At 44.3% G+C, this 17,500-nt stretch overlaps 1 protein-coding gene across 1 annotated transcript in view; it reads right to left on the bottom strand.

The window, feature by feature from the left end:
• Window positions 1–17,500, bottom strand: part of fryb (furry homolog b) — a gene marked incomplete at its 3' end in the record, with an annotated part of 132,656 nt that overhangs the window by 66,235 nt on the left and 48,921 nt on the right. Inside the window, exons 11-22 of the mRNA XM_080748498.1 lie at window positions 16,471–16,572; window positions 13,955–14,058; window positions 13,042–13,150; window positions 11,095–11,181; window positions 10,487–10,658; window positions 9,555–9,687; window positions 6,758–6,865; window positions 5,918–6,044; window positions 4,614–4,721; window positions 2,805–2,969; window positions 2,068–2,154; window positions 1,110–1,369 (exon numbers count right to left, since the gene is read on the bottom strand). Coding sequence (XP_080604624.1) covers window positions 1,110–1,369; window positions 2,068–2,154; window positions 2,805–2,969; window positions 4,614–4,721; window positions 5,918–6,044; window positions 6,758–6,865; window positions 9,555–9,687; window positions 10,487–10,658; window positions 11,095–11,181; window positions 13,042–13,150; window positions 13,955–14,058; window positions 16,471–16,572 — 1,562 coding nt within the window. The remainder of the gene's footprint in view (window positions 1–1,109; window positions 1,370–2,067; window positions 2,155–2,804; window positions 2,970–4,613; window positions 4,722–5,917; window positions 6,045–6,757; window positions 6,866–9,554; window positions 9,688–10,486; window positions 10,659–11,094; window positions 11,182–13,041; window positions 13,151–13,954; window positions 14,059–16,470; window positions 16,573–17,500) is intronic.

Below are 17,500 nucleotides of genomic sequence, written 5' to 3'. Positions count from 1 at the left end.
GGGCCCTTAGCCAATGAGGTGCGGAAAATCTGGGAGTGGTGTTAGCTGGAGTATTGGTTGAGCTTCACATGACAGTTAGCACGCTGCAGAATATAGTCACGAGCAAGCCCACACTGTTTCGTAGGAACAGTATTTCTAGTTGTCTTTGATGCTTTCATTGATAAGAGAGATAACTAACAAACTCTTGACACTTTTATGGCACAATCAATTACCTCAGTTCACAACCCCTTTGAAGTTCAAAGGGAACAATTAAGAGCTCTGGCCAGCTCCAGAAAAAAACAGAGATCGGTGAACAAATGCTATTGGCCGCTGAGATTCAGTGGCTCGTATCCCCAGCCTTCTGGGTCATAGAACATCCGGGCTCGGCCAGCCTATCCTGTTACTGAATGTCAGTCTCCAGGTTTACTTCAGAACACATGACACTGATTTACTGTGACACTATGGCACATTAGGAGTCCACTGGTACAGACTTTTTAGACTTTTCAAGGACCCCCATAACTCAGACCACATTCAAGGAAACCCTTAGCCCTCCATGTGTTTCTGGTAATATTATTGACATTGTCATTTGCATGTCCGTGGCAAAAAAATAATTAACAACAACCAGTTAGACGCCCTAAGGGTGAGAAGCGACCTCGCAATTCAAACAACAGAGACTGACACAATATGTCCACATATGGGCTTTCCCAGATATGGCTTAATATTGATGACATCAGGGATCTTAGCCATATATGGAGCTAGACATGAGGCGTGACATGGGGCGTAACTGACGCACGGACCATATATGGGCATTCCCAGATATGGGCTTAATATTGATGACATCAGGGATCTTGGCAATATATGGAGCGAGACATGAAGCGTGACTGATGCACGAACCATATATGGGCATTCCCAGATATGGGCTTAATATTGATGACATCAGGGATCTTGGCCATATATGGAGCGTGACATGAGGAGTGACACACAGACGGACAGACATGATCTACAGGTTTTCATACCAAATACGACCTACGGTCGCAATAACAAAAATGTTCACCACAAGCCAGCATGGTGATGAGGCCACGCATGACGTGTTGTGTTGTGTTGTGTGTGTGCGTGTGTGTGTGTCGTACTTAGGGTCGACCAGGGGCAGCAGCAGCTGGAGGCGTGTGAAGGCGTAGGGCCAGGCGTAGCCCAGGGCGGTGGGGCAGTGCTTGGGCAGGTGCTCCTGGCGCAGGAAGCTGTGCAGGCACAGCACCCAGGGGTCCTTGACGCACTGGGCGAAGATCCACACGTGGCTGGGGCTCTTCACGTCGTACGCGCTGCTCACCAGCCGGGCCGTCCACTCCACCAGCCACTGCAGGTCCACGTGGTGGTTCATGGGCAGGGTGGCCTGGAGGGGAGAGGAGGAGTTTAACCCATTTAGGCCTAGAATTATTGAATGCTTTAACCAGTGAAAAATAGCAGATATACAAGCTCACAGCGGCTGCAAGCTTGTAGATCTACTATTTTTGAAAAAGTTGTGAAAATGTGTGCAAATCTTGTGTATTTTCAAAGCGAACACTTGTAACTCAAATTTTGCTTCTGGGTGGTCCCTGGAACTAAATATTTTGAGATGGGGGTCAGTGGCCAAATAAATATCATTTTGGGGGTCCTTCACATGAAAAGGTTTGAGAACGACTGACATAGTAGTCTCTCAAGAACAGACCAACTGAGCTCCATTTAAGTGAAAAGGACCTTTTCTTTGACGATGGCTATAGCCAGATTGCTGACATAGAAACATGGGTTTTTCAAAAACACTTATAGAATCGGGTCAAAATTCTAATGTTCACGATTTTTCAAAAATAGCAGATCTACAAGCTCGTAGCGCGGCACTCGGTGCAGCGCTGTGAGCTTGTATATCTGCTATTTTTCAATAGTTAAAGCATAAAATAATGATACACAATAATGTGTACCCGTTATACAATATATAACAGCACTAACATACTGTGAGAGTGCTACTTAATGTATTTTAAACAGGAACACACCCAACAAGAACATGCGCACGCACGCACGCACGCACACACACACACACAGTAACCGGGTGCTCACAGAGTCAGAGTGGGCCACGTGCACAAAGCTGTCCATCACTGCTGGGCTCAGCTGGTCCATGATCTCTATCATTGGTTTGTCATCATCCTGGAGGACGCACGCACGCACGCACGTGTGCACACACACACACACACACGCACACACACACACACACACACACACACACACACACACACACACACACACACACACACACACACACACACACACACACACACACACACACACACACGTAATGAATTCACACTCATGTCTGTTTCAAAATGTATATACACTTTCGCGCCGGTTCCGGAAAACCGCGTATCGGGTCGGGTCGAGGCCTAGCTAAGAACGTAGGCAAAGATCTGAGCTATCTGCGTGCTTCAAACTTTTTGTGTTTCTTCATAAATTAATGCTCCTACTTGATCATACTACAGCATCACGCAAAAGCATCAAAAGTAGCAGATCCACAAGCTCGAAATGCGGCGCAAAGCTCTTTTCACAAAAGGCAAATCAGAGACGATAAAATGGGAGGAAAAAATACTTTACTTAAGTTCACTGTTGTTAATATGTTCAGTTTGAAACAGTTTAAATCGTATAATAAAGACTTTTGGACTTTGTTTGATACGCTGTCCAATTCTCTTTGTAATATGCATATCCGGTCTAGAGCGAACAGGAAAACAGCTGGAGTGAACAGTCTCTGTTTAAACAGCCTGCATACCGCTACTCATCAGAAGTGACTGGTACCAGTACTGTACCTCTGCGTGTCCCAGAGCAGTGAAGAGACAGCGGATCTCTCTGAGGACGCACACCGCGAGCTTCCTGGTGCTGGTCTGGCAGGAGCACAGCAGCAACAGGGCCAGACCCTCCACCGCATGCAGCACCGAGCAGTGCGGAGTGCGCTCTGACAGCCTGGGACTGGTCTGGTGGATGATAGGAGGAGAATCATCTTTATAGACCAAGGGTCTTCAGCAGGGGGTCCGGGACCCCTAGGGGTCCTCAGAGTTACTACAGAAAGAGTTACTACAGGAATAGAAGATCTACAAGCTCACAACAATGCCTTGCGCTGCAAGGTGTTGTGAGCTTGTAGATCTTCTATTTTTGGCTAAGAGCTTTGGTGTATTGGGGAAAAATCAAACCTCGGTTCGAAGTGGAGCGGTGAATTTGAGCAGCTGTACCCTATGTGAGTGAGTGAGTGAGTGTAAACTGTGCCTGTGAGTGAGTGGTGAGTGTGCCTGGCCTGCACAAAACAGCGCCCCTCCTTTAACTAGTGTGTTGTGTGTGGCCACTCAAGGTATTGCCCAGGCTACGGACAGGGCCAGCCAGCCACCCAGCCAGCCAGCCAGCCAGCCAGCCACATACCCACGGATATACCTGTTCATTGGGAGCGCTTTCACCGCTCCAAAAAGCAGACTCGGTACAGAGTGAATGGTCAAGTTCACTAAGTATTGATGGTTCAAGTGGTTAAATATCTGAAAACACAAATCGACATGAATCCAACACGCACTGATAATTGTCCTGTCAAACAATGAAACTATACAGAGAAAGAGAGAGAGAGAGAGAGAGAGAGAGAGAGAGAGAGAGAGAGAGAGAGAGAGAGAGAGTGAAGAGAATAAAAGAACCAGACAGCAATTAGATTGGATACAAACAAACATGACACATTGATAATAACAGTAAACCACATTTACACAGTCAGAGTTACAGTAGATTGCTTTGCGGACCATAAAGCTGTAATTGAACTGAACGAGGTGGGCAGTAACATTAAACATGCTGAAGGTGAATTAAATCAAAGCCCGACCCGACTGTCCCCTGGAGTTGTTTCATTTCACCTTTAACCACGTGAACCCCAGCGTGCCTATTATCTGGGGGAGAACATTATGACAAAAATAGCAGATCTACAAGCTCATAACAGGTTGCGTTGTGAGCTTGTCGTTCCGCTGTTTTCTGCAAAAGCCTTCCTTCCCCACAATATGGATGCTGGGGTTTAAGTGGTTAGCCTCATTTCTAATGGGAAGACAGCCGCTGTGCAATTTGTAACGTCTCTCGCAGCATGTAAGCCACTTGGCTCAACACCTCCTGACATTTCTAGTGGCACGCACGCACACACGCACGCGCACACACACACACACACACACACACACACACACACACACACACACACACACACACACACACACACAAACACACACAGAGCATCATTCATGCTGATGATGGATGATCATAAATATCCAGAGCCATCAGCCACCACAAGCCATTTAACTTGTCTTATCCAGTATAAACCTGGCCTTGCATCCTCAGATAGGGCCTAATATGTCTGGTCTGTCTAGACCAGGCGGTTGCTAAAACATGTTCAGCTTGAGACCCCAAAATCTCTCCCAGGATGCAAACTTACAAAAATCACTTTATCGCTTTATCAAAACGGTATCAAAACATAATATAAAACTATAATATATATATATATGCACCAGCTAATGGGGTTCCTAATAAAGTCAATGAACCCAATGACTGAGGATGTTATTATCGTCACTCATTGAAAATGTGCTACTGTACATGAATCAAAGGTTTACCTCAGTCCCTCCTCTGGCCTTGCCCTGAAGCTGTAGTCTCCACTGGGTGAGCAGCTGGAGGAGCAGCTTGACCGAGCCGTCCTGCAAGCCCTGGTGGGTGTCCTGGACCTGAGACACACAATACAACCCAGGTCAGGTGTTTAGCAGTGGTGGAAAAAGTACAACATTTCTTTTTACTCATCTTTGAAAAAAAGCCATTTTAGTGTCAAAATGTTGGGAAGATTGTGTGGCTTGTGGCGATCGGTCCAATATTTAGTTCGGTTTAGTTATTTAAATCCCCCTGTCAGGTGAAAAGAAACAACTTGGACTACTCATGCATTGAAGGAAGCATGAGGTCAGTCCGTTGTCTCCCCAGGCACGCAGAGGGAGAGCAGAGCCCAGGATTACATAGGCAATTGGCACTGGGTAAAAATGGGTTGCAAAATCGTGGGATACATTTCTTTTTATAAATTATAATGAATTATATTTTTTAAAGATTTCTTTTTGGGCTTTTATGCCATTATTGATAGGACAGTAGACTGGCAGGAAATGGGGAGAGTGAAGGGCAGCAAAGGTCGTCAGGAACAGTGTTCGAACCAGGGATGTCACTAACGGTTAATTTAGTAACCGGTTAGCCGTCAGCATTAACCGATTAATTTAGGTTTTTTAATAATTTGTATTAATTTTTTCAACATTTTTTGCTGCACTGTTGAAATGAGGGTGCAAAATGCGCCCCAAAACATGATTGCCCCCGCCACTGGGATCAAATCCTTCATGTACTCCTACACATAAAACACTGGGGGCGAGTGTGTTTTGGGGCGATTGTTCCGGTTACCTCAGCAGCGCACTCTCTCTTCTCGTCACACTGTCGTTCCGCGACAGGGCACAGTTTAACACCTCACGGAAAACTTTCACCACAACAACACTAATATAGTACCTTGGCATACTAACATCTTTGGCTATTATCTTGGGAGTTGGCTGTCAAATCGTCTTTTCTGCCGAAGTTTGGCGAAGTTTCGTTTCACGGTTAGCTCTGCTCTGCTCTGCTCCACGGCGTTAGTTTCACGGTAGTTTCAAGTCTGCCACTGCTCTCTGACCGGGTGTCTCGCATTAATTTGATTTGACAACACTGATGTTGACAACGAGGGATGTGCATTCTTGTGTTGTGTTTTATCATCAATCTTCGCAAAATCGATTAACCGGTTAACCGCCGATACCCCTAGTTCGAACCCGTGACGCGCTGTCAGGCTTGGCATTGCAGCCTCGGGTGCCCGGACCGCTACGCCGCCGGCGACCCGGGCCCTTTCTGTGTGTCTTGGACGTACCTCTCTCAGCAGGAAGTGTGTGTAACCAAACAGCACGTCTTCCCTCCAATCAGAGAAGTCTAGGAGCAGGCTCTGTAGGGAATTCTGGGAAATGAGGCGGAGCTCGTCGTCCATGTGAACAGTCAGTCTGGAGAGGAAACAGGTTCATCATCATCATCATCATAGCATCATGGAGTCTGTGTAGTACAGCAGTGGTTCTCAACCTTAACTGAGGACCCCCCCCCCCAGCCTGACGAGCGCTAAGAGTTGAGGCATTACATTTTGTATAACACGGTTTCTGCCTCTAATATTTGACAATTTGGGGAATTTGCCATTTTAGATGTATTAAATTGTCACTTTAGAAATGTGGAGATACCCTATATACACTTAAAACTTATGTTGGTTTGTTTACTGTTGAGAGAGAAAACAATGTTGCACATTAAGTTAATCATCTGGGGACCCCCCAAAATAATTTGGGGACCCGCCTGGGGGTCCCGAACCACAGGTTGAGAATCACTGTAGTACAGTATAGTTCTACAGTTCACATCACAATACTATATTTTAACCACCAAAAGAGACAAAACTAAAAAGACAAAATTGTGCTTTAACAGTAGCTTGCAGTTCATAATGCATACAATGTATATAGCTTTAAAAAAAAAAAACCTTGTTAAAAGATTAAAAACTAAGAACACAAATGAAAGAATAGATAAATAAAAGGTAGAAAAGGGGGATTAGAATCAGGCAGGGAGGCCTTAAAAGGTAGGTTGTCAGTGTGGTTTATCAGTTCTTGCTGTCCATCGAGTATAAAAGAGGCATAACATCATTAGAGACTAGAGAGGACAGCAGGCAGATGAGACCCACCGTGACAGCAGGTCTATGAGCTCAGGCTTGGACATGCCGTCCGGGAGGATGCGAGGAATTGCCGCCACGCACGTCCTGAACAGATCGATCTTAGGCTTCCTCTCTCCGCTGTGATGCGAGCCATGGAGGGAGAGAGGAGAGAGAGAGGTTAAGATATTACATTTTTATTGCACTTGAGCAGCAATTCCCATGGCGGGCCGTGAGGTTTCTTATTTCCCTTGCAAAATCTGTCAACACTGGTGTGGTGGAGACCAGTGTTGTTTTTGACAGCAAATTTTGATTTAGTTTTAGTCATAGTCTTTTGAATAAAATGTCATATAGTTTTAGTCATAATTTAGTCACCTGAAAAGTTTTAGTTTTAGTCTAATTTTAGTCGACTAATATCATAAGATTTTAGGTGACTAAATCTACAGTTGATTTAGTTGACTAAAATGTATGAAGCAGCTGGAATAGAGGGCCTTTATAATGAAGTTCTTAAAGCTCCCAAGATATTGCCTGTTTTGTTTAGCTTATTTCAGACATGTTTTAAATATAGTATTATTCCTTCCCTTTGGTATAAGTCTATCATTAAACCGATTCCCAAATCTGCCAAGAATGATCCAAGGGTCCCTCTAAATTATAGGGGTATTAGTCTCATGAGTACTGTTTACAAACTATATTCTAGTATTCTAAATAGTAGGCTCTCTTATTATTTGGAGGAATCTGATATATTGGCTGATGAGCAGAATGGATTCAGGAAGCACAGGGCCTGTATTGATCATATCTATACAGTATCCACAGTGATTAAAGGACGAATTGAAGAGGGGAAATCTACCTATGCATGCTTTATAGACTTTCAAAAGGCTTTTGATTGGGTCAATAGAGATTTGCTTTTCTTTAAATTACTCCAGAGTGGTGTCGATGGTAGATTTTACAAAGCTATTAAAGTATTATATGAGGTTCCTGTAGCATCTGTTCAAGTGAATGACTTCACTACTGGTTGGTTTTCAACACCATTTGGAGTGAAGCAGGGAGATGTTTTATCTCCATCTTTATTTGCTATCTTTGTTAATGATCTAGTCCAGGAGATTAAAGACTCCGGTCTAGGGGTCATGTTGGATGATGTTGTTGTAAGCTGTTTACTTTATGCAGATGATATAGTCCTCCTGGCAGAGTCTGGAGATGCTTTACAGAAAATGCTGAATATTGTTCAATTCTGGTGCTCAAAATGGAGGCTTATGATTAATCAAAGTAAAACTCAGATTATGCACTTTAGAAAAAAAGGCACAGTAAGATCTCTTCAGAACTTCTCATTTGGTACCCTGTCTTTGGACTATACTGAAGCATATAAGTACTTGGGCTTTACACTAGATGAATTTATGTCTTATGATTCTGGAATTGCACTATTGGCAGACTCTGCGGGTAGAGCTGTTGGGTCAATAATTAGTAAAATGAAATTTTGTAAAGATATTGGTTATTCCACATACTCACAGCTCTATGATGCATGTGTTTGTCCTATACTCGTTTATGCAGCAGGTGTCTGGGGTTTTAAGGACGTCAAACAGGTAAATTCTATCCAGAATAGAGCCATAAGGTGTTTCCTTGGGGTACATGCATTTGCCCCTTCTCTTGCGATCCAGGGAGATATGGGTTGGGAACCGATGGAGATCAGGCAAAAGGGAGAAGTGATTCGTTTGTGGAACCGCCTCATTAATATGTCAGAGAGTAGGTTAACAAAAAAGGTCTTCAACTGGGATAAGGCACACAATGGGCCATGGACTAAGGGAGTTTTTTCTATTCTCAGAGAGGCAGATCTGGCGTATGTTTTTCTTAATATGCTTTGTTGTAACATTAACCTGTTGAAACAAAAAATATTTTGTAATCACAAAGAGAAATGGTCAAACGACATATGGTCTAAGCCAAAACTTAGATCATATGTCCAGATTAAGCATTGTTTTGGTACTGAGCCCTATGTCAAATCCTTTTTAACCAGAAACCAACGGTCATTGTGTGCTCAGCTGAGAGCTGGTATCCTACCTCTAGCTATTGAGGTGGGGAGGTTCTCAGCTGTACCAGAAGAGAATAGGATATGTAATGTATGTGACCTGAAAGATGTTGAAAATGAATTTCATTTCATGTTTTATTGTACTCTATATGATGATTTGAGGGTCCCTTTGTTTGATGTAATGCAAAAACAAAAACCTGAGCTGTTCTGGGAAGATGATGGACAGAAGTTAGAATGGTTGTTTAATTATGAAGTCTTTAAGACGGCACATTTTGTTTCCCTAGCCTGGAGTAGAAGACAGTCTCAGCTCTTCAAATAGTAGCTTGAGTGTTAAAGCTGGTTATGTGTTTGATCATTGTTTGTGTGAATTGTTATGTCGGTGAATTGTTTTTGTTAAATGAAATGTAAAAGTGTCCTGTAAGTCCATATGGGCTGGGCTTCCTTGGAAGCATGACACTAAAATAAAGAAAAATCAATCAATCAATCATGTATTTTGGCAGGCCTTGATGGCATCGTAATGACTGATTTTACACTTGGTTGTGTGCTGAAAATAGCCGATCTACAAGCTCACAACGCGTCGCAGCGCACCTGAGAGCAACCAAACATAAAATGACTCTCTTCTCCACTAGTCCCTCCCTAACGTTTTAGTCTAGTTTTTATTTTGTTGACGAAATTGTCAATAATTATATTTAGTCTTAGTTTTAGTCATCACAGCTTAGTTTTTATTTCGTTTTCGTCAGTGAAAAAAATGCAGTCGACAAACATTTTTCGTCATAGTTTTAGTTGACAAAATCAACACTGGTGGAGACGTACGTGATCATGTCCTCTGGCTCCTTGTTGAGCATCTGGACGTTGGTGAGCATCATGGAGCGTCCCACCTCCTTGTCCAGGTGTCTCAGGATGCTGTCCAGGGCCTTACGCACCTGGGAGTAGTACAATGACATGCCTGCAGCGCAGACAGGCAGGGGGACACAGGGTAGACAGGGACACACAGAGCCAGACAGGGACACACAGAGACACACAGAATAGATAGGGACCCACAAAGACAGGGGGAGACAGACAAAGGAAAAACCTTCGAATTAATTTGGATGGAATCTATCTATCTATCAATTCTGGTCAGGACTCATACACAGTCAGGTGTTTGAGCAGATTCATGAAGGAGAAAAACACAAGCCCTGTTTGTGGTGCCATTGTCAGGAAAGCACCTGGTGTTGTTGTTGTCACAAGGTCAGAGACACAGAAAGATGTCGTTTCCTCAGGCTATCAGAGCCACAAGCAAGGACCTGACTTCCAGGCCAACCTGTAAATAATGCTAGCCTCACAACACTGTACACACACAGCTTTTACATTTTCCTATTTGGGTCAAACCTGCACAAAATGTAATTTGTACTTTGCACATAATTGTTGCTGTTGGGCAGAAACCTTGTTTTAAGTTTTTCTTTGTGAGTGATTGATTGCCCTACTTTGTACAAGAGTGTTAAAAGTATATAACAGATCTCGTTATGAGCCTGTCGATCGTCTGTGTTCAGTATTTTGCTAAACAATTTGAAGGTGAAAGTGGTTAGTGTTTTCAGGCGAAAACAAACTAACACAGCCTTCACATCTAGTCACACCAGTGGCCCCTTCATAGGCGTTTATGTTTTCTTAACTTGTACACTGTATATCGTCTCTGTCGGGTGGAAACCTTGTATGCCCGAATCGTTTCAGGATTCAAATTCAAAGGCTTCACAAACACGCAGACAGACCTATGAGTTTGGCCTCCTCCTCAGTGAGCGTCTTGCTGAGGTAGGTCTTCTTCTTCTTCAGGGAGTTCCCAGAAGGCAGTGTGGCGCCGGTGTTGGGCATGGGAGGCTCTCCGTCCTTCTGCTGCAGAGCGTCTGCGATCACCAGGAAGGCACGCAGGCCGATGTTCATACGCTGTGGCACGCACACACAAACACGCAAATGCACACGCACGCACACACGCACGCACGCACGCACGCACACACACACACACATACACATACACACACGCGTGTTATAACATTAATCATGTGCTCATACTGTATGTTGGAACATAAAAACATCAAGATAGTTTCCTTTACTGTTATATGATATTGCTAATATGGGTCTTCATCAATACGATGTATGTTGCTGTATGTCCTGGTTTGAGCTCATGTCAATGTACTATTCTACTGTACGTATAGATGAATATTATGTGACACGTGTGACAGTGTGTGTGCTGTTCCACAGAACACACCGTACTGGTCCATCCTCAGCTGTCAAAATAATAATAAAACAAACTAATAAAAAATGGAATGTTCCTTAAACCAGCGTGCCTATAGGGCCATCACTGTGTGCGTGTGTTCCATACCTCTGGGTTGAGACTGAAGGCTTTGGCAGGTTTCCCGACACTCAGCAGGTCAAATATGATCTCCTTCATGGCAAAATCAAGCCTCTCCTGAAGCAGACAGAACAGAAGGTGCCTTAGGAGATAAGGTTCGCACGTGTGACTGTGTGTGTGTGTGTGTGTGTGTGTGTGTGTGTGTGTGTGTGTGTGTGAGTGTGAGTGTGAGTGTGAGTGTGAGTGTGAGAGTGTGTGTGTGTGTGTGTGTGTGTGTGTGTGTGTGTGTGTGTGTGTGTGTGTGTGTGTGTGTCCATAACATCAGGAACAGTGGAGTGTCAAGTTGCATTCACACGACAATATTCTCCGGAAAAACACAATTCGATATCATGTCAACGTAATGTATAGATGCAACATCATCATTTATTTCGAGAGAGATTTCTCAAGTCATACTATGGTGACAAGTGGGGACAACATCAGACCTAGAAGTTTGACATGACAAGTTCAGGAACCCCCTTTTGACGACCCATCGTGTTGCTTTTCACAGTTCCTGGTATTTCTGTGTCATGCAACTTTGGATAAAAGAGGATGTGCGTTGTCACTCCTGGTTTTTACTGGTTGACACACCAGTAAAAACATTTTAAAGAAGGCAGGTGTGAGGTCAGATACGGACTTGTCCCTCGACAGGGCATGCCTGAGCGAGTGCCCACGCCAGGCGAGCGGTGCGCCACTCTAGTTGCAATACCGATAGGCTTGGACTTGTGAATAATTTCACCCTGGTCATTACGCGGGACGGTCACTTCAAACGTCTGCCCCGCTTCGTCAGCTGTTGCCCAACTAGCCATCATAGTGTGAGAATGCAGCGTTGGTGTGGAAATTAACCTATTAACATCTAGCATCTTTTTTTCACACCTTCCAACCAACAGATCATTGTGCCAGCCAGTAATCTGCAGTAGTCTGTTCGGTGGAGAGCTACCTTAACAGCTCCGGGCACATGAATGATGATTGCATTGAGCTCTTGTAAGCAGGCCTGTCTTAGTGCTACGCTGGACTGTTACATCACACTGTGTGGGCTCTCACAGACACATTAAAGGGAACATAATCATTTTATATAATGGGCTCTGGTGAAATGAAAGTGTCCAAATAGTCTGATGATGATGACCTACATTCCTAATAATCCTGTGCTTTCACAGTGCATGGCTACAGTGCATACAAAACTGTGCTGACACACTGCTTGCTAATGGTTTGTGTAATGATGTCAGCTTCTCCACTGAAGATAGAACCATACAGTCATACTGCTTTCACACTGGCAGATACAAAAGATACAAAGCTATGCAGCATATTTTTGCCTTGTATCTTTGTAGCTGAAGTTGAAACCATCTCAGCGTTTTTGTAGCTTTGTAGCCGTCGTAGATTTTGTAGCAGCTACAAACGTCCAATGTCACTTTGTCAGCTTCGTGTGGCTGGCTTCCATCGAAAATGAATGGTAGCTTGTGAATTCTGAATGATGAATTATGCCAAAAATGTTACTGTATTTATACTAAATTATACTATAGTATTCATTATGAAATGTTTGGTGAGTGGTGGGCGCCCGATGGCCTAGCGGTCCAGGAGCATACCACATAGGCTCTGATGCTTGACAGCGCAATGCGGGTTTGAGTCCTGATCCCGACGGTCCAGACTTTGCTGCATGTCACTCCCCATCTCTCTCCCTGTTCTCTGTCTACCTACTGTACTATCAATAAAGGCAAAAGGCCCCATACACATCTTGTTTGGTGAGTGGGTGTGCGTGTGTGCGTGTGTGCGTGTGTGTGCGTGCGTGCGTACGTGCGTGCGTGCGTGCGTGCGTGCGTGCGTGCGTGCGTGCGTGCGTGCGTACGTGCGTGCGTGCGTGCGTGCGTGCGTGCGTGCGTGCGTGCGTGCGTGCGTGCGTGTGTGTGTGCGTGCGTGCGTGTTTGTGTGCGAGTGCATACACACCTGAGCAATGAACTGGATGATCTTGACAAAGATATTGAGGGGCATGTCTCTGGGAACAACACTACGACTGCCCTTAGGAAACAGGGTGGACGTGATGGAAGTAAGACGACTGGAGGGAGAGAGAGAGGGAGAGAGAGAGAGAGAGAGAGAGAGAGAGAGAGAGAGAGAGAGAGAGAGGGAGAGAGAGAGAGGGAGAGAGAGAGAGAGAGAGAGAGAGAGAGAGAGAGAGAGAGAGAGAGAGAGAGAGAGAGAGAGGGAGAGAGAGAGAGAGAGAGAGAGAGAGAGAGAGAGAGAGAGAGAGAGAGAGAGAGAGAGAGAGGGAGGGAGAGAGAGAGGGAGGGAGAGGAAGTGAGAATGAAACAAGGGATGAGGAAAGATATATTACTTAATATTACATTACAATCAATCAATCAATTAATCAATCAGTCAATTAATCAATCAATCTTGTTGCTGTATGTCCCTACTCTACTATAGATGTATTATGTGACACTATTTGAGGCTATTCCACAGATCACACCAAACCTTTCCTCAGCTGTCAAAACAATAAAACAAACTAATAAAACTAATGGAATGTTCAATTAAACAAGTGTCAGCCAATGAGCCTATCAGCCAATAAAATGACTTTAAGCTGTTATACATAAAACTCTTTGTGTGCTACGCAAAATAGTATAGCATGAGGCAGAGTGACACAGTTAAAGAGATGAGATGAAACAGTGATAACTAACAGGTTTTAGGAGATTAAATGAATAAACAACAAACGACAAAAGCGAGGTTAACTTGACCTGGGTGACCTGAACCTGCACCTAGAAAAGAATAAACGTGCGTGGGTTTATGATGCGTGTGTGCATAATATGCATGTTTGTGCATGTGTCTGTGACGTGTACGACTGTACGTGTGTGCGTGTGCGGTGTACCTCTGTGTTCCCGTGTTGCTCTCACACTTAATGCGGATCATATAGACCCATAGCAGCCGGTACAGAGACTCCAGAGCCACGCGTGCCATCTTGGGGTCTTTGTTCTGTAAGAACACACATAAGAAACATAGAATAATCAGCCCAACACTCTTTTCCAGACCCTGGGACAACAGCAACGCCGCAACTGTTCACATTACGACCAATTAACACTTGAGAACTGAAAGTAGCACCTATTCTTTAAAGGCCCTGTCAAAAGGGTGCTATAGCAGTGGTTCTCAAAGTGGGGTCCGGGGACTCCCAGGGGTCCTTGAAGGGGTTACAGGAGGTCCACAGAAAAATGTATATATATATATATATATATATATATATATTTTTTTTTTTTTTTTCTCATACAGTGCCATCCGGCCACAAGGGGGTGCTAGAGTGCCAGAAATTTCTCCATAGACCTTCTTTATAGCTTTCGTCGACCCTCTCCCAACTGCCTTGTGTTTTCACTCCAGTCAATGCTATGGGTGTCGAGAGGAGGAAGCTAGCTGACACGTAGCCAAAATGCTAACCCCTTTAGAAGCCCGATCTAAAGCTATTTCAGCCACAAAAAACTTTCTCTTTGGGTCTGGGGACACAATCCGGAGAAAATCCTGTCTAAAGATGTGATTTATTATTGGAGTGGGCGGCGCGATTTGGCCGTTAGCGCGAATACGGCCCGTGGATGGCCGAGTCTAAGTCCCGGCCAAGGATGGACGTCTAGACCGGGGCTTCATTGAGGCCTCCGATAAAATAATTCATTTTATTAAATATCCCGGACATGTTCGGGATAGGCACCCTGGAATACGTCGCGCCGCCTACAATGAACATTGGGTGAACATTGGGGGGGTCTAAACTTTATTTTAAACCATTTTCAATGGAATAAATCGTCGGAGCATCTAGCGTCTCTCGTTGGTGAGCGCTGGGCGAGCCGGGACCACCCACGTTGCTCCAAGCAGCTCGGGGTTAGTAAAATAGCAAATAAAAAAATTTTTTTTTTTTTGTTCGGGATAGGCACTTAAAGGGTTAACAGATCTACAAGCTTGTAGATCTTGTTGATTTTCAAATGGTCCCCAAAGGTTTAAAGTGCTCATGTGGCCTATAGACCTGCTCGCTTAGTATTCTGGTTCAGTAGTTCAACGTTTGACAGCAGACACCACACAGAGCTGTTAATAACGCCACCAGGCAGGAACAATAAGTACATTTACAGATCTACTGTACGATGTCAAGATGACACAGATAGTGTGCAGTACTTCCAGGAGAAGCTTTAGCAGACACAGCAGACACGGGTGTTAATGCCAACAACACGAACAGTACATTCTCTGAATGGCATTTGTCTCCCGCAGGCGAGATCACATGATTAGACAACTTCATCTCATAGCAGCCCATAAGGTACTGTGTGCATGCCAGCGCAGTAATATAATACTTCAAATAGATCACTTTGTGTCGAGATAAGGATCTGCGCACGCACGTGCGTGTGTGCTAAAGAATTCCAATTCAAACTCCTTCATTTTGATCATCTTTCCGCGAATACATGCACAGTACATAAACACACCCAAACACGCACACGCACATGCATAGAACATCTGACTTATTAACGCCAACTCTAGACAGCCTCGGGAGAACTTCATCTAATCAATCACTGACACTATAAATGTATTTGATCTTTGTTTTGGCCACTCAACATATTTTTTTTCCAAGAAATACTTACATTTATTACATGGCTTTGTGGAGGGTTGAATTATGATTGCTCAATCACAGACAGTATTATGTTATTTTTGGATAGCAAAACGCTAGCTGCTACGAAAAACAGACCGTTGCTACGAACAACAGACCGTTGCTAAGCATAACAGCTAGACCGTAGTTCTGATCAATAGACTGATCACCTGGACCATATCGTTGCTATCGGGCAGAATTGCAGAAACCTCTTATCTCCATATCCTAACTTGCTTTGTGTGACGCTGTAGTATGATCAAGTAGGGTGTTAGTTTACGAGAAAAATAAATCTGTGTTGTACATTCTGTATACTCATTTTATTTTTCTTTATGGAGTGTCTTGCCCATGGACGCAGAATGGAGAAATCACCAGTCATGGGCTTCTGCCAGAATTGTTTTCCAGCAACCGCGGACAATTTATTATATCTCTCTCTATCGTGTTAGACCACGACGGAGGCGTGCCGTCTCAAGCAAACTTGTCCCACGCGAGGCCCTGCCGAGCAAGCTAAAGCGAGCGATTCGAAGGGCAGTGTGTGTTGCGAAGTCCACTTGAGCCGACTCAGCTTTGTTCGAGTCGCATCCTGATAGGGACAGAATAGTAAATATTGCTGCTTTTGCCCCAACTGCCACTCAAAGTGACGACTGGCTTGGGGTGCTGGATGCAAGGGGTTGGGGCTGCCATGTCTGGCAGGCTGCCTTGATGGGTGATATAATCCCACGTGCCCCATGGACACTTGAACAACAAGCGGGGGTCAAAGCACAGAAGCAGAGGCTGACCTTGAGGTTGGACAGGCAGTTGTTGAGGAAGACGTGCCATCTGCTGAGGAAGAGCTGCTTCTGACTCACACACAGCAGACACGTGAGCAGAGGATACAGAGCCTGGATGGAGAGAGAGAGACAGAGAGAGAGATGAGAGAGAGATAAGAAAGAGAGAGAGAGAGAGAGAGAGAGAGAGAGAGAGAGACAAGCAGAGAGATGCAGAGTTACAGGGGTGTCAAACTCAAATAAACAGTGAGCCAAAATAAAGAAATTGGTACAAGTCGAGGTCAATGTTTATTTAAAACGTATTGAAATGATTGCACATGTTAAACCTGGACCTAACACCGCCTATATTATTGCACTTTAATCATTAAATGAAAATTAAGTAACAGTGCAAGTGAAAACGTATAGGCAAAGAGGAAAAGTACATTTCCTTTTCCTTCAAAAATCAAATCCCTTAATAAGAAGATAAATGCAAGCATTAAAGACAGAAAATGCATTATTAAAGCTCAGTTTGCTGTTCTATGATCCTCACCAATCACTGCTTTCATATAGTAAAATGAGAAAGTAAATCAAATGAGTTGCGTTAATTTCTTATGGCTCTATCTGCGTCCATTCAACTGAAAGGAATGGACTCAGTACTGGAGTTGCAAACTGCGGGAATACTATTAGAACTTACGGGCCAGTTCTAAAGTAATTAAATATCATCCCGCGGGCCAAAGATAATTCATTCACGGGCCTGATTTGGCCCCCAGGCCTTGAGTTTGACATATATGGGTTAAATGGTTAACCATTAACATCCCATGGTTCATACCTGTATGACACACATCACCTTTCAGCCTGTGTGTGGGCCTTATGCACTAATGTGCAGGCCTCAGTCACATCACTCATTCGTGTACAGTAAGAAGCTATAGGCAACGATGGATCTGTGTGTCGCTGGGGTGTAATATTCCAAACCAGGGCGGAGGAATGTGTTATTATGAGCTGTCTGTCGACGCCTATCGCACAGCAGAGCTTTGTTATCTGTCTGCCTTCCGTCTTTAGCGCA

The sequence above is a fragment of the Nannobrachium achirus genome (genome assembly GCF_963921795.1).
Source record: "Nannobrachium achirus genome assembly, chromosome: 19".
NCBI lineage: Eukaryota > Metazoa > Chordata > Actinopteri > Myctophiformes > Myctophidae > Nannobrachium > Nannobrachium achirus.
This window is presented reverse-complemented; position numbering and strand designations above follow the sequence as displayed.